The following is a 20,683-nucleotide window of genomic DNA, read 5'->3' on the forward strand; positions in this document are numbered from 1 at the left end:
TAAACATGTTTTTCGTTACCTCCAAGGGACCATTGATTTGGGCTTATTTTATCCTAAAAGTTCAAAAGGTCAAATGGTTGGTTTTGCAGATGCAGGATATCTTTCAGATCCACACAAAGCCCGATCGCAAACAGGATACGTTTTTACGATCGGAGGCACTGCTATATCTTGGCGTTCCCAGAAACAAACGCTCGTGGCTACTTCTTCAAATCATGCTGAGATAATTGCACTCCATGAAGCAAGTAGAGAATGTGTATGGCTGAGATCAATGAGCCGACACATCTGTTCAAGCAGCGGGATTGGCGAAAATACGGAGCCAACTATTCTATATGAAGATAACGCGGCATGTGTTGCTCAAACGAAGGAAGGATATATCAAAAGCGATAGAACGAAGCATATTCATCCGAAGTTCTTCTCATACACTCAAGAGCTCGTGAAAAGGAAAGAGATTGAAGTAAGATATGTCCAATCATGCGACAATGAAGCTGACCTCTTCACAAAATCACTCCCTACCTCGGTATTCAGAAAACACATCCATAACATTGGGATGCGCCATCAGAAGGATCTATGACTGTTCATTCGAGGGGGAGCTTACGTAGTTGTACTCTTTTTACCTTACTATGGTTTTTCCCATTGGGTTTTCCTGGAAAGGTTTTTAACGAGGCAACAAAGACGTTAAGCGAGAGCGGATAGTGACACCGGCCCCCAAGGGGGAGTGTTACGAAAGTAAACAAAAGCGGCCACCGTAATGTTTGAAATAATTAAAGATGTGGGTCCCGCTGCACTATTTGCACAGTAAATTTTCTTCTATATATACGAACGTTTGCGTTCGTTTATAATACACACCTAAAAACACTTCTCTTCTATTCTCTCTCTGTATCAGTGTTATTTCTTTCTACGGGTATAAAATTTTGCCCTTATTTAAATTCCTGCGATACAAATAAATTCCAGTTCTTTTTATAACAATATCAAACTTTTGTCCTCGAGAACCAGAATATATTTCACGCAGCGTTTTTTTTTTTATCTATTAATTATATTTCACGCTGCGTTTCTGATTAGAAATCAACATATATTGGGCTAAATGTTCTCGGCTATTAAATAGGACCCAATATGGGCTCTATTACGGATTGCGTATGGTCCATACAATGAGTTTTTGGTGGTGCATAACTGCAAAACTAATTTGGATCATACGACTGCTTTAGGCCTTTAACACACTTGTAAGACCTTACTATTAACATATTTGTACAAGTGGTAAGGCATTATGATTACTACGAAATTATAGAATCTACCCACGAAAACAGGTGAAATTCTTTCTTTTTTGGGCAAAGGCGCTGATAAAATATTGCTTATATGACAACGTTTTCATGATTAATAATGTTTTATATGACAGCCCCCGATTATAACTAATGGGTATATAGAATTTTTTGAAAATTTAAGTAGGGTTCATAAAGGGTGTCGGAATTGAGATTTTAAATTGATTACATTACGTACAGGTGTCTAATTTCGCCTATTGTGTAATGGAATTACTGGATATTTTTGCTTATGTTATATATAATTAACAAAATCATTTTCAAGTGTAACAAAAAAAAATATTTGTATGTATATATATATGGGCATTTAATTCAGAGAATACCTAATATTTACATTTTCTTCGGAGTACAAAAGAACTTGGGATTGATTTTGACGTGTAAGATATTTTTCCTCAATAAAACTATGATAATAAATAGACTCTTTACACTCATGAAAACGAAATAATACAGCTTAATAACAAAAAAAATGTTGAAAGCGTGGAGGGAAGTGTGTCTGCCAACCAATAAAATGGATAATAGTGATCAAAGACGACAAGACACTTAAGGATTAGCTTCGTTAGGTGCTACTAACCTATCTATCACTACTTCAATAATTAATACTAACATAGCCAAAACTAATACTAATTTCTCCTATCAAAACATGTTACTTTTTCTAAACAGGAATTGATTACTTAGATAATTTAATTAAGTTGTTAATCATAAGGAACAGATCACTTCAAGCTGGGAGTGACAGTTAGATTCATAGAACTGGCTCCTTTGCTTGCGGAAGTAGTGGATAAGAAAATTACATAAGGAAATTTCCGAGAAGCAGAAATTACATTAATCAATTTATTTTTTCTTATTATTATTTCCAATAAGAGTAAAATATAAGATTCAATATTTCCTCGTTTTTTTTTTACTATCTATAAACAATATTTTTCTTTTTGTTTACGTAAAAAAAGAAGAAAATAGCTTTAACCATCTTTATGAAGCATGCAAAAAATCAGATTCAAATTCGAAGTATTTTTTTTTTACATTAAAAATACTTCTTCGTCGTTCCAATCAAACCAGGATGAATCACTTTGTGAGAAGCTTGATTTGGATACATAAAGCGGTGGAGAATCACCAGTAAGTTGAATAAATCTCATAGGATAAAAATAATCCAAAGTCCACTCCAATCATTTTCATTACAGACTCATCAGCTAATGATCGATCACTAGCTAGCTGATCGGTAAAAATAAAAATAAAAAAATCACAACGGCGACTTTGTTTCTTCGCCGGAGAGCTGACTTTTCCCAAGTGTATCATCGCAAGAAACTTCAAATACTTGATCGGCCGGTAAGTTCAGGTCAAACCCGTGGTTGTTACTACCGTTACCGTTAATGTTGCTATTACCGTTACCACCGTCGTAATGACACCGTTTGTGACCGCCCAACGCTTGACCAGATGGAAACGACTTAAAACAGATGGAGCACTTATGAGTCTTTCCACTATGACCAATCAAACCGTTACTAATATTTCCGTTATTAGTAATGGAACCGTTACCACTGTTATTATGACCGTCGTGGTTATTATTATTATTATTACTAACCGGTTTCCGGTGACTGGTTTTGTGTCCACCTAACGCTTGGTAAGACGGGAAAGATTTGCCACAGACTGAGCACTTGTAGTCTCGATGGTGGTGATCAGACGGTGGATGAGGAGGAGAAGAGTGCTGATCATCATCGGAGGAGCCACGAGCAAGCATGAGGAGGCAGAGAGCAAAATACTCTTCTTCGGAGGGAGGATTGGATTGATCATCTATACGGTGTCGTTTTGTGCGTTTTCTTTTGGTCCACGGCTCAAGATTCTCCGGCTCGGTTAGGAATGGAGAGGGAGCGGTGGTGGTGGAGTTCGGAGAATTGAGAGTGTCGAGAGCCATATATGATCGCCTTTGATTAATTGATGATAGAGAGGGAGATTTGTTTTATAAAAAGAAGATAGAGAGAGTGAGTGAGCTGGTGAGGGAGTGAGATGAGATGTGAGAGCACGTCTTTGTTATAATTTTTGGGTGATTAAGAGTGGGAACGTGGGCTCTAAGTGATCAAGTGATGCTTCTTCCATATCCATTTATATCTCATCCTGTTTTTATCTTTAATATAATTATTTATAATTGAACTAATTATATTCCCTACATACAAAAAATAATACAAAAAACTGAAATCTAAAACCATATTAGATCGAGCTAAACATATAAGTACATTGAAACTCCAAATTGATTAGTTACATCAAAGACTTAGAAAATAACATCTTTTCAATAGCAACAGCTTATTATATTATAATGTGTAATCTACGAATGCCTATTTTAAAATGATGTGCGGTGGGGAAAAATCATGTAACTATATATGTATTAGAGTCTAACATCGAACTTTATTGAAAAGTCGAAAAAGGTAACACATTCACAAAGATGGAATACTAAGTACTTATCAAAGCTGTGCTAATTTTGGCGATAGGTAGCAGTCCAAATCATGATCTGGTCATCTAATTCAATTTATCCACATTTTCTAGTAGCAAAATTTATATGAATCAAAGAAAAAAAGGACAATCACAGATTTCAAAAGATAATATTTAATAACACTAAATATATTTTACAGTAATACCTTTGTGTTGGATCGTTCTTATTAGATAATCACAAAAAAAAAAAAAGATAATCACAAGAATAACTGACTTTGTAGAACTGACTTATTAGATAATACCTTTGTGTTGGATCGATCTAATAATGCTTTATATATTTCTTATGGTGTTAGTTGCTAGTTTTTGACACAAATTTTGTTTTCAGTTTTTCTTTTGTTATTATATTTTACGTAGAACTGACTCTGGGCATATAATCCAATGAAATATAAAATTTGACCCTCAATTTTTTTTTAATAAAAGTATGTATATATTTTATAATTTTAAATTATAACTTTTTTAAAAAGTTTACACTAAAATATTTAAAACTTCTTAAATTTCAAAGCCGATCCTGATTCTAATAGTAATTTAAACACATCTATGGTATTACTTATATAAAATGAGGAAGGCATAAAATGCAACATGTGTTGTTGATGAAGTTTTTGAGTTGCCAATAACTTCGGAGTTGGTTTAAAGGCTTGGCCATTGGTCAAGTTAGCGAATCTTTTCACTTGTCATGTGTGGCGTTGGGTCATAACCGAGCTGTCGTTTTTTCATTGGTTAGCAACTCTAGTTGGGACACGTGGTTTGTTACAAATGGTGGAAGTGGATGGGTATTTGGTGGAGACTTAAAAAAGACGGTACGAGACTTTCTTAAGTCTCAGGCTACTACATTGGTTGTGATCACCCACTTCATTCTCTCTCTCACTTTTTTTTGTTAAATCTGTATAAACATGTTTGCTTGTAAGTTGCTATTTTGTTCTACAGACTACAACCAAAGGGTTTAAATCCTATAGCTAGGCTTATTAAACAAATATAAGTAACAAAATTTCAATTTTGGACCCTGGAACTTAAGATGTGATCAATTTCTTTTCAAAAGTTTTCTAGATTTTCCACTCTTTTTTTCTATTATCATGAACAACTTTATATTTTAGAAAAAGAGATATATACATATTGAGAACGGATGAGTTTGAATCCCATAGAAAAGAAGTGGAGACAGTTACATGGGATGATAATGATGTAAAATGGAAACTTGAGATAAAAGAGGTCCCGGGAGCAAGTGAGTGAGTGAGATAAAATAGAGGAAAAATGTAAGAGTAAATAAAAGTGAGCTTATTTAATTATGTTAACTAAAAAGTTATCTTATTTAGCTATGTTAACAGATGTGTTTTCTACACGAAATCAAAGTGAGCTTATTTAATTATGTTAACTCAAAAGTTATTTTGTTTTTGATAAAAAATAAGTTATTTTGTTAAATTTTCAAAAAAATATTTAAAAACGATGTTTTATGTTTTAGCACAAAACATAATTACATTTATTATATTTTGGACACCGCAGTCCTTGCATTTCTCTGCTGGGATTCTTTTCATCTATTTTTCTTAGAAGAATAGATGTATCTCTACTGCTAATTTAATTGTATCCACCAGTGATCACTTTCCTCGAACTACTTACTATATGGTCCATGAGAGTCCACCGAATCGACGGGATTGTTGGCAATACTGTTGATGTAAGATAATCAAGCTACACTAACTAGAACACACAGTAACACAGAGATATTTTTTTCAATGAATTCGACTAGATTAATCCTTTTAAAAGCACATACAAGTTCTTCTTAAAAACAATCCTTCAACCAAGTTCAAGACAAACCTTGACTTGTTGACTAGTCTTCCTCGTTCATAGACTTCACGTAGTCTATAAACCACTCAAACCCTTAACCCTTAGTGGCTTTGCTTCTCCTTATTCGGACTTGCAAACCTCCTATTGCTAAAAGCTCTCTCTGTGTGTTACCACGCCACACCGTGTCAAGCCTCCTCTTTATATTCTTTAGAGGAGAAACCCTAGACATAAAATCTATTTAATGGAAACTTTCCATATCTTCTTCTTCAGCGAATAAGCCAATCTTCCTTTCTTCTGAGTTAGATTGCTTCTTCTCCAATTCTTCCTTTAAACTGACTCCTTCAGTAATTCTTCCTTGAATGCTCATTAACTCACCCGACCAGCTTCTTGTATCCTCATCTGATGTCGTAGTTCATGTCGTGCTTCATGAACTACTACAACTCCGTCTTGACTATACATCTTCAATTTCCCCCTTTTTATTCCTTGCGTCTCACAAGTACCTAAGATGAAGTCACACACACAACACAGGGATTCGCAACAAACACGAGCAAACACATATAGGCATGAAGCAACCAAAAGCATACTTATATTATCTTAATAGTTGGGTTCAAGTATTTAATACATCTTAACAAAGACAACACACATAAATACTCCCCCATAAACCATGATCAGTCTGAATAATAAGATAAACACAATTGCAGCAAGTGGTGCAATCGGAAAGTACATAAAGCAAATAAACATCAAAGGTTGCTCCCCCACAAACTTAGCCCTTCTTCATCTTAATCCTCATCTTCTCCCCCTGCTTGTCAGCACAAGGGTTAAAAACGAATGTAAACACAAGAGTCACAAAAGAATAAGATGTTACTAACCTGCAACAGAGCGACTCAGATCCTGAACAATGTCAGTCAGTGCTTGAAGAGCTCGGGTGGTTTGCTGTAAGTCCTTGTGAAGATCATCCTGAGTCAGTACTCCTCGAGGTATGGAAACAGAGCCAAGGTCATGCACACTAAAATGTCGCGGTCCTGTGGTGGTGCTTGGAGTCGGAGCACTTGAGGATGATGGCAGAGGGTGTGACACGCGAGCTGATCTTGAGGAAAGTTTTCCTTCCCCTCCCTTCTTTGCCTTACCCTTTGCTTTAGCGAGACGCTGTTCATAGATCTCACCAACCCGTTTGTCCTTTGTATAGACCATTGGACCCTGAGCTTTTTCACCCGGAAGAAGATAGACACGATGTTGCTTCTGGAGGACACTCATGATCAAGCGAGGAAATATCAACCAGCGAGAGTCATTCTTCTGCACCACACCAAGATTCATGACTTGCCTGAAGATCAATCTTCTCATATCAACTCGGATTCCTCGAGCCATCTTGTAGATCAACTGTGCTCGATCAACAGAGACATGTGTCTTGTGTATAGACGGGATCCAATTGTAGGCAGCAATGATCATGAGGGCACCGTAGCGGGGAGACAAGTCAGCAGTGGTCAGATTGTCCCATTCTTTTCGAGTTCCTTCAGTGAGAAACTCAGCCAACTCAGACTTCGAGATGCTATCAAGAGTGGTCTCTTCTTCTACCTCATCTTCATCCAGAGGTTCGACATGCAGAGCCTCGTTGATCATTGTTGGTGAGAACTCATACGTGTGACCACGTACTTGGACCGCTATCTCCTCTGCATCTGCTTTAACCTTTGTGTCAGGAAGACCTGCATAGAACTCAACAACGACTTGTTCAACATAGTTTCCGAGTGCTGAGACTGTGGTTCCCATAGAACCTTTTGCGATGATCTCAACATAGCCCCACTGATCCTTCTCAGTCATATCCACAGATCTCTCGGCTATGAGGCTCCGACGCATAAATTGTTGAACCCTCTCGGTGACTAGGGACACTTCAACCGCAACACTTCTCTCATATGCTTTCCTGGATCGAACACGGCTTGAAACAGAGGTATTCTGAGCAAGGACTGGAGGACTCAACTCATCAGTCGATGGTGCCTTAGATGTGGACTTAGAGGCGCCAGATTTACTCGTCTTGCGTCGCTTTGAAGATCCTAATCCCAATTTCTTCATCACCCGCTTCTTCATGCTTCGTTTCTCAGAGATTTCTTCAGCCGATGACCCGAGAGAAACTACATCCTCTGCCCCTGCCTCAGATCGATCCTGACTCTGCTCTTCTGCCTTGTCACCAGAATCGATCTTTTCATCAGGGCAAAGAAGCAAAAGAGGGTCGGATACCTGATTTGGTTTTTCAGATCTGAGTGATTCAGTCGGCGTAGCGTCGAGTGGGGCAGATGGAGACTTAGGCGGTGTTGGGTCAGTCGATGTCGTAGCATCTGGAGCAATCGAACCTTTTTCTTGGACAAAGGAGACTTGCTGATCACCGCTTTCGTCAGACAGAGCCTTCTCACGTGCAGTGTTGAACTCGTCTAGTTCCTCCGTGACCTCTGGGAGCAGGTTTGTTGTCGGTAACTCATTTCTCGGAGGAGTTGCCTCAGATCCTTCATCAGCGAGATGGGGTCTTGGTGATTCATCCTCTGTATGTGACGAGGAAGCAATTGCAACGTCACGTTTAGCCATGTGCTTCGTTCTCACCATAGATGTCAAGAAATCGCCTTTTTGATTGAGAGCAAAAGAGACGGTGAGGAGCAGTTCTTGATTTTAAACAGTAATCGTTTAGGGTTTCTGATTCACAACGTCCCTTAAGAGGGAAACTCAATCAACTTGTCCGAAATTGCAACTCCGGTCCCTCCTTGTTAGCCTTTTTCCTTATTTGGCATGTACTTTCAAATTCTCCTATCCAAACCCAAGGTCATTCAAGCACATTTGTGAATCAATCGTGTATCACAAGACTTTCAGAATAGTAATCAAACACGAGTTAACAAACTCCCAATTGGCCAATCTTGATCTCATAAAAAAAATGCGTTGTACCTTTTAAGATGAGTACTGCAAGACTTGGCTCAGCACTTGATTCAGGTTGCACGTATCACTCTTTGAAGATTTTACTATCTGGTGCACCTGATTATCTTTTTATGGCTAGCTTTCACATTGCCATGCCTTTATCAATCATGTGGGGTTTTCAACCTTTATCTGCGTGCTGTGAAACCCATATTGTCACCCTTGTTTTCCTTTTTTTTTTTTAAGCATCTTTCTGAAACATAACTGGCTCTTTTAAGATTAGGGAGGGACCACAGATTGACGCGAAACCTGTACCTCACATATTGACGGCACAGCAAGCAGCTCTTTTCCACAGCGTTCTCAGGTCCAAACATAATCTGAATTATACGTACATCCTGAGCATGTACCTGCACTAACATCTGCACATCTTGACTCAATGGTCAAGGTTACATACTCCAATTGCATTTCTTAGAGTAATAAAACGGGTGTATTCAAGAGATTTAGTAAATATATCAGCCAATTGAGAATCAGAAACTACATGATCGATGACTACCTGATTGTCTTCAACTAATTCTCTGATGAAATGGTGCCTGATGTCAATGTGCTTTGTTCGCGAATGCTGAACTGGATTCTTTGACATATCGATTGCACTTTTATTGTCGCAGTATACAAGAAGAGGACCAGCGTGCATTCCATAATCAGCTGACATTTGTTTCATCCCGATCAGTTGTGAACAACAGCTTCCCATAGCGATATATTATGCTTCTGCTGTAGAAAGTGATACAAAGTTTTGCTTCTTACTCAACCATGAAATGAGATTGTTTCCAAGAAAGAAACATCCTCCACTTGTGCTTTTCCTGTCATCAGCACATCCTGCCCAGTCTGCATCACAGTAGCCCACCAAGTTCTCATTCGAGTTTCTTGAGTAGTACACTCCAAGGTTCTCTGTTCCTTTGACATACTTGATGATTCTTTTCACAACATTTAGGTGAGACACCTTCGGTTTAGCTTGATATCTCGCACAGACCCCAACACTGAATGATAGATCCGGTCTACTAGCTGTGAGATATAGTAAACTCCCAATCATCCCTCGATAAAGCTTTGTGTCAACATCCTCTCCTGCTTCATCGCGTGCAAGTTTCAAGGTGGCACTCATAGGTGTTTTGGAGATCTTGCTGTCCGTAAGTCCAAATCGTTTCACCAGACTTTGTGCATATGCGGCTTGAGATATAAATACTCCTTTCTCTGATTGATCAATATGTAGCCCCAAGAAGTACTTCAGCTCACCACACATACTCATCTCAAATTCTTGTGTCATGTTCTTCACAAACTCGTCTACCATTGATTGAGATGTGCTCCCAAAGATTATATCATCCACATAGATCTGAATAATAACTATGTCCTTCTGTTTTTCCATGAAGAACAAGGTCTTGTCTACACTTCCTCTGATGTAGCCACCGTCCACAAGGAATCTAGTAAGTCTCTCATACCAAGCCCGAGGTGCCTGCTTCAATCCATACAAGGCTTTCTTAAGTCGGTACACATGATTGTGATGGATTGGATCCTCAAACCCCTTTGTTTGTTCTACATACACTTCTTCTTGCAGTATCTCATTTAAGAAGGCACTCTTCACATCCATTTGATACACCTTGAAGTTTATTATACATGTCATCCCCTGAAATAACCGTATGGATTCCAGTCTTGCAACTGGAGCAAAGGTTGCTTCAAAATCAACTCCTTCGATTTGTGAGTAACCTTGTGCTACAAGTCGTGCCTTGTTGTGAACCACTTCTCCATGTTCATCTGTTTTGTTTTTGAAGATCCACTTGGTTCCAACAATGTTGACTCCATTAGGTCGAGCCACCAACTCCCATACATCATTCCGTGTAAATTGTTCTAACTCTTCCTCCATGGAAACAATCCAATACTCATCTCGAAGTGCTTCAGTATGTGTCTTAGGTTCGACAACAGAGACAAAACATGCAAACTGAACCATGTCCCTGAAGTTGATCACTTTTCCATGAGTTTTGCGACCTTCCTCAACTCCTCCAATGACATCTGACACTGAATGATTCCGATGAACTTGCTGATTGACTTGTTGAGGAACTGAAGCTTCTGACTCAATCACATCCCCTTCTATCTCGCTCTCTTCGGGTGATTTGTCATTGACCCGGGTTTCCTCCTTTTCAATGTCTTCATCTGACTCCCATTGCTCCGAAGTTACAGATGTCATGTCATCAAACACCACATTCACGGATTCCACGATGACTGCTGATCTCTTGTTGTAAACTCGGTAAGCTGTGCTAGTTCCTGAATAACCCAGAAAGATTCCCTCATCACTTCTGGAGTCGAATTTTCCAAGATAGTCCTTGTCATTTAGGATGTAGCACCTGCAACCAAAAATATGAAAATAACCAATATTAGGTGTTTTTCCATTCCACATTTCATAAGGAGTTTTTGTGGTCCCTTTTCGAACATAAACTCGGTTAATGATGTAGCACGCAGTACTCAATGCTTATGCCCAGAATCTCTGAGGTATTTTTTTTCCATGAATCATTGCACAAGCCATCTCCTGTAGAGTCATGTTCTTTCGTTCAACCACTCCATTCTGCTGCGGGGTTCTTGGTGCTGCAAACTGATGACTAATGCCCTTTTGTTCACAGAATTCCATCATAACTCCATTCTCAATTTCTCCACCATGATCACTGCGTATCTTATTGATTCCTCCTCTTTCATTTATGAGTTGAAGACCCAGGATTTTGAAGCTTTCTGCAGTTTCCGATTTCTCTCTGATGAATCGAACCCAAGTGAAGTGAGTGTAGTCATCTACCAGCATAAACACATACTTCTTGCCTCCAATGCTCTCTTTCTACATTGGCCCCATGAGATCCATATGAATTAGATCAAGTGGTGCTGAAGCTTGTACATCTTGAACCTTCTTGTGTTGAACTTTTACTTGCTTTCCCTGATTGCAAGCTCCACACACCATCTGATCATCAAATCGGAGCTTTGGTACTCCCCTAACTAGATCCTTATGCACCAGATTTGTCATATTCCTGATATTCATGTGTCCCAATCTTTGATGCCATAGTTCAACATTTCCTTGCGCTGTCATGCATTTGATCTTCTTTTCCCACATGTAGCAGTTGTTACCAGATCTGATTCCTTGCAAAATCGTCACGCCATATGCATTTATTGCACGACAGTCAGTCGCTGAGAATACTACAGTGAGTCCTTCATCACACAATTGACTAACACTAATCAGATTTGCTTTTAGTCCTTTGACGAAGTACACATTTGCTATCTTAGGTAACTCTGAGTTGCACGTGATGCCTTTGCCTTTGATGATTCCATATCCTCCATCTCCAAAGGTAACCTTTCCACCTTTAACTTTTGACACTTCTTTGAGATACTCAGCATTGCATGTCATATGTCTGGAACAACCGCTGTCAAAATACCATGGTTCGTCTGAATCTAGCTCATCTGTGACGCGTGCCATGTTACACCTAATTCCACCAGCTCCACTGTTAGCTGCTACTGAATACAGATCAGTCTTCTTCATCCAGACTTGATTCGTTTTTCCAATCCTCCAGAACTTCCGTTGCTTCCACATTTGAGTGACCCTGTTGAGGTACGTATAGCAGAACCTTTTGTAGTGTCCGAACTTTCCACAGAAGAAACACTCAGTAGTCTGATGCACAGTTGACTTTGAGTTGAATTCCTCTCCATGTGCATAGCCTCCTGACACAAATTGTGTCTTTCCTGTATTACTACTCTGCCTCCCAGTGTAGCCCAGACCCATGTGCGAGCTTTCTGTTCTTCCAGCACACAGAATCTTGTCCAGTTGCTTGGTTCCAGTGAGCATCTTGTTGTTTTTATTCTGATGGTCGAGTTTTGCCTGGAGATCTGCTGACACCTGTTTCTCAGCTACCACTTCCTGTCTGAGTTCTTCAGCTTGTTTGGCAAGAATTAGTTTTTCCTTGATTAGTCCGACACTCTCCTTAGCCAGTTCAGCTTCTTTCTGTAGTTCAACTCGAACAAGGGACAGTTCAGCTTCTAACCTCTCTTTTTCCTTAATGAGTGAGAGGTTCTCCATACTGAGTTTGATTAGTGTTTCACGCACCTCCTTGTAGCTTTCATCTAACTCTCTCTCTGGTTCACCATTGCTTTCAGAGCCTGATTCAAAGTCAGTTATTCCAAGAAATGCCACAAAGTTATTCAACTCTTCCTCACTGTCACTTTCTGAGTTACTGTCATCGATTCCAATCATGGATCTTTCCTTTTTCCTTTTTCCATCTGCCTCACACTCAGCCTGAGTATGTCCAAAACCTTGACATCCATGACACTGAAACTCTCTTCTCTTGACCGTTGGATAATCGGTTCTGAAGTGACCGTATCCCTTGCATTCATAGCACTTGACATCAGCCTTCTTGTTCTCCTTGTCAGATTCAGCAGCTGTCTTCCTCCCTGGAACAAACCTCTTCTGTCCTTGCTCTACCCTGCGTAGAGCTCTGTCAAATCGCCTGACCAATAGGCTCACTGGATCATTATCCGCAGCTTTAGTTTTTTCTACTGATGCTAAAGCGATTCCTTTTTCCTTCTTTCCACCAGAGACCTCCATTTCATGAGCTTGAAGCATCCCGACTACTTCATCAAACGTCATCTCGTCAGTGTTCAGAGAAACGCTCATAGCTGCCTTGTATGGCATGAATTTAGCTAGTAGACACCTTAGGAACTTCTTCACTAGCTTCTTTTCTTTGTATTTTTTACCAAGCGTTAATGCTTCGTGAGCTAGTGAGCTGAGCTTGGAGCTGAAGTCACCAATCGATTCATTTTCATCCATTTTAAGTTCCTCAAATCTGGTTGCAAGCATGTCTTTTCTGGAGCTCTGAACCTTCAGTGTTCCTTCAAAATGTACTTGGAGAATGTTCCATGCATCTTTTGCTGACTCACACCCTTGAATCAGCTCAAATTGCTTTCTCGCTACACTGCAGTGAATAACAGTAAGAGCTCTCGCATTGAATTTAGCCATCTTGTTTTCTTCATCCGTCCATAGCTCTTCTCCCTTTGGTACATCAGTTCCATCATCACCTCTGGCAACAGGTGCCGTCCACCCAGATTCCACAGCTTTCCACGCCAGAGGATCTATCCCCTTGATCGTTGCCTTCATACGAGCCTTCCAAAAGCTGTAGTTTCCTACTTCAAGGATCACCTTTGAGTGTGACAACATCTCACGGTAGCTGTCCATCTTACTCCGCAGGATCTTACCTATTTAAAAAAAATACAGATACCCGCTCTGATACCACTTGTTGATGTAAGATAATCAAGTTACACTAACTAGAACACACAGTAACACATGGATATTTCTTTTCAATGAATTCGACTAGATTAATCCTTTTAAAAGCACATACAAGTTCTTCTTAAAACCAATCCTTCAAGCAAGTTCAAGACAAACCTTGACTTGTTGACTAGTCTTCCTCTTTCACAGACTTCACGTAGTCTATGAACCACTCAAACCCTTAACCCCTAGTGGCTTTGCTTCTCCTTATTCGGACTTGCAAACCTCCTATTGCTAAAAGCTCTCTCTCTGTGTTACCACGCCACACCGTGCCAAGCCTCCTCTTTATATTCTTTAGAGGAGAAACCCTAGACATAAAATCTATTTAATGGAAACTTTCCATATCTTCTTCTTCAACGAATAAGCCAATCTTCCTTTCTTCTGAGTTAGATTGCTTCTTCTTCAATTCTTCTTTTAAACTGACTCCTTCAATAATTCTTCCTTGAATGCTCATTAACTCACCCGGCCAGCTTCTTATATCCTCATCTGATGTCGTAGTTCATGAACTACTACAGCTCCGTCTTGACTATACATCTTCAATAACACGAAAGTCGTCTAGTTTTTTCACTTGGAAGTTCATTTTCTTCAAATAGGATCGAAGTTTTTCAAAACATTGTTGATCTTGGTCGACAACGAATTCACCAATCTGAACAGTGTTCTCCTACTCTTAAGCCATCAAATCATAGTGGTAGTAACTGGCAAGTGAGCTCACGACCTAAAACAAGAAATGAGATTATAGTTTTTGAGTTAATATTTTATACTTTAACTAATGAAGTTTCTCAAAACATTGTTGATCTTTGTCGACAACAACTTCACCGATCTGAACAGCGTTCTCCTACTCTTAAGCCTATATTGTGGTAGTAACTGACAAGTGAACTCACAACCTAAAACAAGAAATGAATTTGTATAGCTTTTGAGTTAATATTTTATACTTTACTAATGAAGCTTCTTTCCGGGAAAAAAAGATGATTCATCTCAAAGCCTATATTGTTGGAAGATGGCTCACGACGTCAGAAGAATATATTAGTAACATCTTGGTTTCTGATATATAAAAAGTTTAAAAATAATTGATTTTGCTAGATATGTCACTAAAGTACACTTATATTTTCCGTCACACATCCGTTTAAAACTCTAAGGTTAAGCGTGTTTGAACTGGAGTAGTGGAAGATTGGTTAAGCGTGTTTGAACTGGAGTAGTGGAAGATTGGGTAAGCTATTGAGAAGTGATTCGCAATACTGTATAAGTGAGGACAAAGGAGAAATGTCATATTGTGATTGCAGGATCAGTAAACAATGATTCCAAACCTTCAAAAATTAATACACCATTCGTCGGATGGGATGGGCCCACGGGCCGAGTGAACGGCCATGTGTGGCCCATTACCCGTAAGCGGTGGGGCGTTACAATATTGTTCTGTAGAACTTTTTCTTTTAATGATATGGCTTTGCCCCGGTTCGAACCGAAGACCTCCAGTGTGTTAGAAATCCATGAGCAAGGGACCAGAACTATTCACCGACATCTACAAATGGCAAAAGGTGTATCTTCAATTCTCCACCTCCGCAAGTTCTGATTCCGAAGATATGTCATGATAGGCCGGTACATAACTTTGTGACTCGCATTTCTTTTCCCGTTTCTCGACAAGGAGAAATTTAGAATTATATGATAAACTGATTTTTGATGTTGCATTTACGGTAAGATTTGGAATGCATGCTGTGTCGGACGTAAGTTATTGTTATTGTTATTGTATGCAGTTGATCACTTGACGAGTGTGAAAGATAAGGTGAACAGTAATGCTGAGCTTGGAACTCTTCTCCAGCGTGAGGTCTTCCAAAATCGAGACCAATATAGTACCAATGAACTTTGGGGTTTTACAATGGACACTAATCTTTTTCTTACTTCGCAAATTTTGAGGCTTGGGTTTGAGATTCGATTTTTAAAATTTAATGAATGACGTAATCCTCTGATTTCGCATTTGTAACACGGTCAATGAGACAATTTTATCATTACAGAGCAAACGATTCTAAGCCGAATAGATTCCAAGAAATGAATTTGATTGGTTTTCGGGAGTGTTTTTTACTTGACAAGATAATAGTTTCAGATAAAATGATACGAATATAAATCGCACAGCTATTAGCAAAAAACTATTGCAAAAAGTCCCAAAAATACGAAAATAACGACTCGAATCAATTCAGTTTTTCGTAGTACAAGCACTTCACTAAATAGGCATCACGTAGTCACTAAATCTCTAGCACATCAATCCCAACCACAATCAAGAGAGCAAACATTCATGTAAAAAGCATCAAACATTAGATAATGGCTAAAAGAGTCAAAACTCATAATCCAAATTGAGATGAAATGATCCTTACTCATGTCCGCAAACATTCGACAAAAGAAAATTTAAAAACACAAAAGTACTGCTTATGATTAAAAACTTAAAAAGATAAAACACCTTACTCAATCAACACTTTGATTAATCAACGTTCTGCATAACATCCTCAGCAGTAAACTTGGTTCCCTTGTCCTTATCCGCAGCAGCACGTCCCTTGGCCTTCCTCTCCAAAAGCGACTTCCTGTCCTTATCAAGACGAAGCTTTGTAATCACCACTTTCGACGGCTGAACTCCGACATTGACGGTGGTTCCGTTAACCTTCTCCCTCGTGATCCTCTCGATGTGAATCACCCACTTGCGACGGTACACCTGGACAACCTTTCCTTCACGTCCCTTGTAGGTACCGCGAACGATCTGAACCTCGTCGTCTTTGCGGATAGGCATGGATCTGACGTTATACTTCTGGCGAAGATCAGTGGAGAGAGGTGAGCTCATGATGACGCGCCTCTCGCTCGATGAGGCTGTGAAGTGAGCCTTCCTGTTCTTCCTGCGTGAGGAGGTGACTCTTGGGTTGTACTTCATCTTCGCCGCCGGGTTTGGGGAATGGAGAAGCTCTCTCTCTCTCTCTCTCTCTGGGGACGGGGAAGTGAAGGTTAGTGTTAGTAAAGAATATATATAGTCCGTGCAGAGCTAGGTTTACTCGAATATTAGGGCTTTGTTTTAAATGGGCTTGGACTTTTATTAAATTTTACTATTGAAAGTCATAATGGGCTTGTTCCATAAAAATTATACGTGGTGTGTAGAGAAATTTTAAAGAGTAACCAAAAATTGTGTGAATCCTGCAAATCATTTTTCTTGTAAAGAAATCATCAATCATGCAAGTCCATACTACGCATGTATTATAAAATTCGAATTTTAGTTGGGAACACGTAACTCTGTTGGTCTATAACATACATTTGCTCATGGTTGAGGTCAACCTCAAATATGAGTTACTCATCAATAAGCTTATATTGTTAATTTATATGCAAAATCAGCGGAGAGAAAGAAAAAAAAATACAACAAAACGCCTTTGTTGTTTGTATTCGTATCTTTGTAAATTTTGTAATTTAAAAAAAAAAAAATTAAAATATAGCACTTTCTAAAAAATCATTTTTTTTTATTAAAACCCCACAAATGTTGATTTTGGTTTTTCTTCATAAATGGTTAATTTTTGAAATAATAGTTTTCCCTAAATTTTAGGGAATCTATCTATTAAAAATATTGATTGACAAATCAAATGGTTTTGTACAAAAACACAAGATTTCAAATTTTGATTGAATGAAAAATTGTTTTTTTGGAAGAAAAAAAACAATAACTATTACAAAACCAAACAATGATCACAGTCACCAGAATAGGTGAATTCCTTGTGAAAAAAATATAGAAGAATTTTATAGAAAAATTGATGGGAACGGATGACGAGAAAAGAGGGTGTCATGAGAATCGGATTGTGTTGCACTCACTGGCCGGTTAAACTAGTCATTTTATGAACTTCTGGCACGTTGCTGCTTCGGAGTAGAGACCATATAACATGTGAATTTAGGCTTCATCCACGCCATCGGAACAATCAAACTAGTGTTCTCTTGGTAGATATTGTTTGAACAAAGCTATATAAACAGTTCAATGTTACTGCCACAAATATGTTTGTTAGTTGCACAAAACCAATAAAACATGGATATACCAATAAAAGATTAATGCATAAGTGCTAAACACAAGAGTCTGAATTTATTTAAAATCTTGTGGAAATTTGAATGTAGAACCAAACACATCAGGAGCATGTGGCCGTGGTCCCTCTCTGCGAAACAGCAGGTTATTGGAAGAAATAAAGGAAAATATGCATTTAAAGACTTTCACGTATATTGTAACGATCACAAAGAATCATTTATTTCCTCTATTACCACATTTATTGCCATGTTTTCTTTTCTCTTCTTTACTCTCCCAAAAGCCTAACCGATCTTCTCTGAAATCTCATTAAAAAAAATTCTTTCATCTTCTACCTCCCTCTTTCTCTCGAACAAAGAATGAAGCGATGGACAAGTTTAGGACATGTAGATACGATAAACGAAGAAGAAGACTACATGGATCACTCTTCTTCCTTCTCTTCCTCTTCTTCATCTTTGTCTCCTTCTCCCCAACCACGTATCAGTCTCTCTTCTCCTTCAATGGAGCTTGAATCTAGAGTCAATAAATGGTATTGTTTCTCTAAAACCTTACCATTCTTCATGACCATTTTTTATATAGTTAAATCCTATTCTTCTATATTATAATAAGGTCGTTGGTTCATAATTCTAAACCTGATGCGTTGGTACATGTGGGCGGCACAAGGTTCCATCTTCATAAGGTTACATTTTTCAAACTTTTGTTTGCTAATTTCGGACATTGCCATTTGCTCAATATTTTTATTTGATTTTCGAATTGCATATTTCTCCCATTTGTTAATTTTTAAAAATTAGCGAAGATATTACACATTTAATGCGAATAAGCAAAAAAAGTTTGGATTTATTATTTAGAAATTTACTAAAAATATTTTTGTCATAAATATAGACCTTAAAAATGAAAATGACCAAAATATATTTAAATGTTTTATCAAAAGAAGTAAATCTACACTTATATATACCCTAGGGTTAATTAATCTAGACATTAGAGTTTAGAGTTAAGGCCTTAAGGGGTTTAGAGTTAAGGGGTTTAGGGTTGAGCATCGTGGTTTTGGGAATATGATTTCAAATTTTAAAAATATTTAAATTAAAATTTTCAAAATAAAAAATGTCATTTTTGTGTTTTTAGTTTTTGAGATTTATTTTTGTAACAAAAACTAAAAAAAAATAAGTATCAGAGAGAATTGTGCTTTATGTGATCTTTATTCTATAGGATCTTCTGTCAAGAAGCAGCGGCTATTTAAAACGCCACCTAACGGACGTTGACGAATTAACTCTCTCACCGCCGTTAAACATAACAGCCGAAACGTTCTCGTTGGTAACTGCTTTCTGTTATGGCGCTCACATTGAGCTAACGCCGTTCAATGTCGTTTCGCTGAGAGTCGCCGTCGAGCTTCTTCTGATGATTAGAGATAACCTGAAGAACTTAACGGAGTCATATCTTCGACGAGTCGTCTTCGTCAACGCTAACTACATCAGCATCGTTCTCCGTTCATGCCTCGCCTTGCTTCCGGAGTCGGAAACGGCGGCGTTTTTAGTCGGAAGATGCATCGAAGCTTTGACGGAGATCGGAGACGGAGACTCCGTCAACGAGTTTCTCGAGCAAGCCGTTATACTTCCCGCCGGAAATTTCGTCGTCGTCGCCGACGCCGTGCAGCAGCATTTCCCGCGCCACGATTTGCTTTACAGAGTCGTTGATGCTTACGTGAAGGTACTCAGGGCTAATTTCGTCATTGTGATTTGACTGATTACGTTACGTGTCGGCTTTTAATTGGATGGATGATTTTGCAGGAGCACAACGGAGAGATAACGGAGGAGGAGAAAGTTGAGATATGTAATTCGATAGACTGCGACAAACTCTCGCCGCCGTTACTCCTTCACGCCGTCCAAAACCCGAAAATGCCCCTGAGGTTTATCGTACGCGCCATGCTACAAGAGCAGAACAACACGCGCCGCTCGATCATAGCTGCCGCGGATTCTGTCGCCACCACCGGCGCTCCTGCCGGACATCGACACCGAGAGGACTCCTCCGCGACGCTGGAGTCGCTTCTACAGCGAGACACGGCGGCGAGGCAAAACTACCGGCTAAGAGCAGCGATGGATTCAACAAGCTCGAGGATAAAGAGCTTGGAGAAAGAGCTCGAGGAGATGAAGAAACTCATATCGAAAGAATCACAACGGATCATGGAGTCTAATTCAAGGAGCGTGATGGACTCTGCTCGATCCGCGAGCTTCCACTGCGTTCACCGAACGAGTAACAACGTAAACAAGATGCAGAGAGGAGAGAGAGGTTCGGTTTCATTACTGAGCACGACTTTCCTGCGAGGGGGAACCTCTCCTCCGCCGCAGCACCGACGAGAGAAAAGTCTGGGGAAAAGACTGATAAATGGATTAAAGAATGCTTTCTCTTCATCATCACCCAAACAAGGAGCCAAGAAAAATGCGAATACAGTTGATGAGATTTATGATGGGTTAGAAGATATCGTATGGACCAAAGAAGATGACAACGTCTCAGAAGAGCTTCACTCTCACTACATCAAAAACTTATGATCTCTCTCTCTATCTCTTACCAGATTCCATAATCTTCCCTCGGTAAAGTTTTGTAGCCAAAGAGTGATTCTACTGTTGTAACTGGTTACCAATTTAAGGAATACCGTGAATGAATGGAAATAAAAAAATGAAACTTAAATAAATGGAATAAAGGAAGTTATGGAATAAAGAAATTGAATTCCATTCCATTCATTCCAGTTATTCATGAGTTTTTTTAATCATTTATCTATATTATTAAAATTGAAGTATCTTTTTGGTACTGTTTGTAAACTTAGATAGTATATTAAATGAAAGTTGTTTGGAAACAAGGATAACAGATTAAATTTTTTTTTTA

General features: G+C 38.9%; 3 protein-coding genes across 6 annotated transcripts; 1 reads left to right on the forward strand and 2 right to left on the reverse strand.

The window, feature by feature from the left end:
• Window positions 1-2,418: 2,418 nt before the first annotated feature.
• LOC106406247 (zinc finger protein AZF1) lies at window positions 2,419-3,372 on the reverse strand. Of its 2 annotated transcripts, XM_013846872.3 has the most exons (2): window positions 2,881-3,372; window positions 2,419-2,745 (listed from the first exon to the last, which is right to left on the reverse strand). In XM_013846872.3, the coding sequence occupies exons 1-2, from the start codon at window positions 3,208-3,210 to the stop codon at window positions 2,542-2,544; spliced, it is 534 nt and encodes a 177-aa protein (XP_013702326.1). In that variant the 5' UTR covers window positions 3,211-3,372; the 3' UTR covers window positions 2,419-2,541. The 2 variants fall into 2 exon arrangements, with proteins under 2 accessions (XP_013702326.1, XP_013702325.1); XM_013846871.3 differs by having other exon boundaries at window positions 2,419-3,372.
• A 12,691-nt stretch (window positions 3,373-16,063) lies between these two features.
• LOC106406248 (60S ribosomal protein L26-1) lies at window positions 16,064-16,780 on the reverse strand. Its single transcript, XM_013846873.3, has one exon. The coding sequence runs from the start codon at window positions 16,688-16,690 to the stop codon at window positions 16,250-16,252; it is 441 nt and encodes a 146-aa protein (XP_013702327.1). The 5' UTR covers window positions 16,691-16,780; the 3' UTR covers window positions 16,064-16,249.
• A 1,223-nt stretch (window positions 16,781-18,003) lies between these two features.
• LOC106402824 (BTB/POZ domain-containing protein At3g49900) lies at window positions 18,004-20,683 on the forward strand. 3 transcript variants are annotated; one of them, XM_022705694.2, is made up of 4 exons: window positions 18,004-18,335; window positions 18,470-18,485; window positions 19,013-19,510; window positions 19,591-20,683. In XM_022705694.2, the coding sequence occupies exons 1-4, from the start codon at window positions 18,166-18,168 to the stop codon at window positions 20,347-20,349; spliced, it is 1,443 nt and encodes a 480-aa protein (XP_022561415.2). In that variant the 5' UTR covers window positions 18,004-18,165; the 3' UTR covers window positions 20,350-20,683. The 3 variants fall into 3 exon arrangements, with proteins under 3 accessions (XP_022561415.2, XP_013699074.2, XP_013699075.2); XM_013843620.3 differs by having other exon boundaries at window positions 18,008-18,335; window positions 18,416-18,485; XM_013843621.3 differs by lacking the exon at window positions 18,470-18,485 and having other exon boundaries at window positions 18,120-18,335.

The sequence above is a fragment of the Brassica napus genome, chromosome C1 (genome assembly GCF_020379485.1).
Source record: "Brassica napus cultivar Da-Ae chromosome C1, Da-Ae, whole genome shotgun sequence".
NCBI lineage: Eukaryota > Viridiplantae > Streptophyta > Magnoliopsida > Brassicales > Brassicaceae > Brassica > Brassica napus.

What these genes read in the sequence shown, in the direction of transcription:
- LOC106406247 (XM_013846871.3), bottom strand. Translation starts at nt 3,210, where the DNA reads ATGGCTCTCGACACTCTCAATTCTCCGAACTCCACCACCACCGCTCCC.
- LOC106406248 (XM_013846873.3), bottom strand. Translation starts at nt 16,690, where the DNA reads ATGAAGTACAACCCAAGAGTCACCTCCTCACGCAGGAAGAACAGGAAG.
- LOC106402824 (XM_013843620.3), top strand. Translation starts at nt 18,166, where the DNA reads ATGAAGCGATGGACAAGTTTAGGACATGTAGATACGATAAACGAAGAA. An exon ending in GAATCTAGAGTCAATAAATG is followed by an intron (nt 18,336 to 18,415) that starts GTATTGTTTCTC and finishes TATTATAATAAG; the next exon opens with GTCGTTGGTTCATAATTCTA. An exon ending in CAAGGTTCCATCTTCATAAG is followed by an intron (nt 18,486 to 19,012) that starts GTTACATTTTTC and finishes TTTATTCTATAG; the next exon opens with GATCTTCTGTCAAGAAGCAG.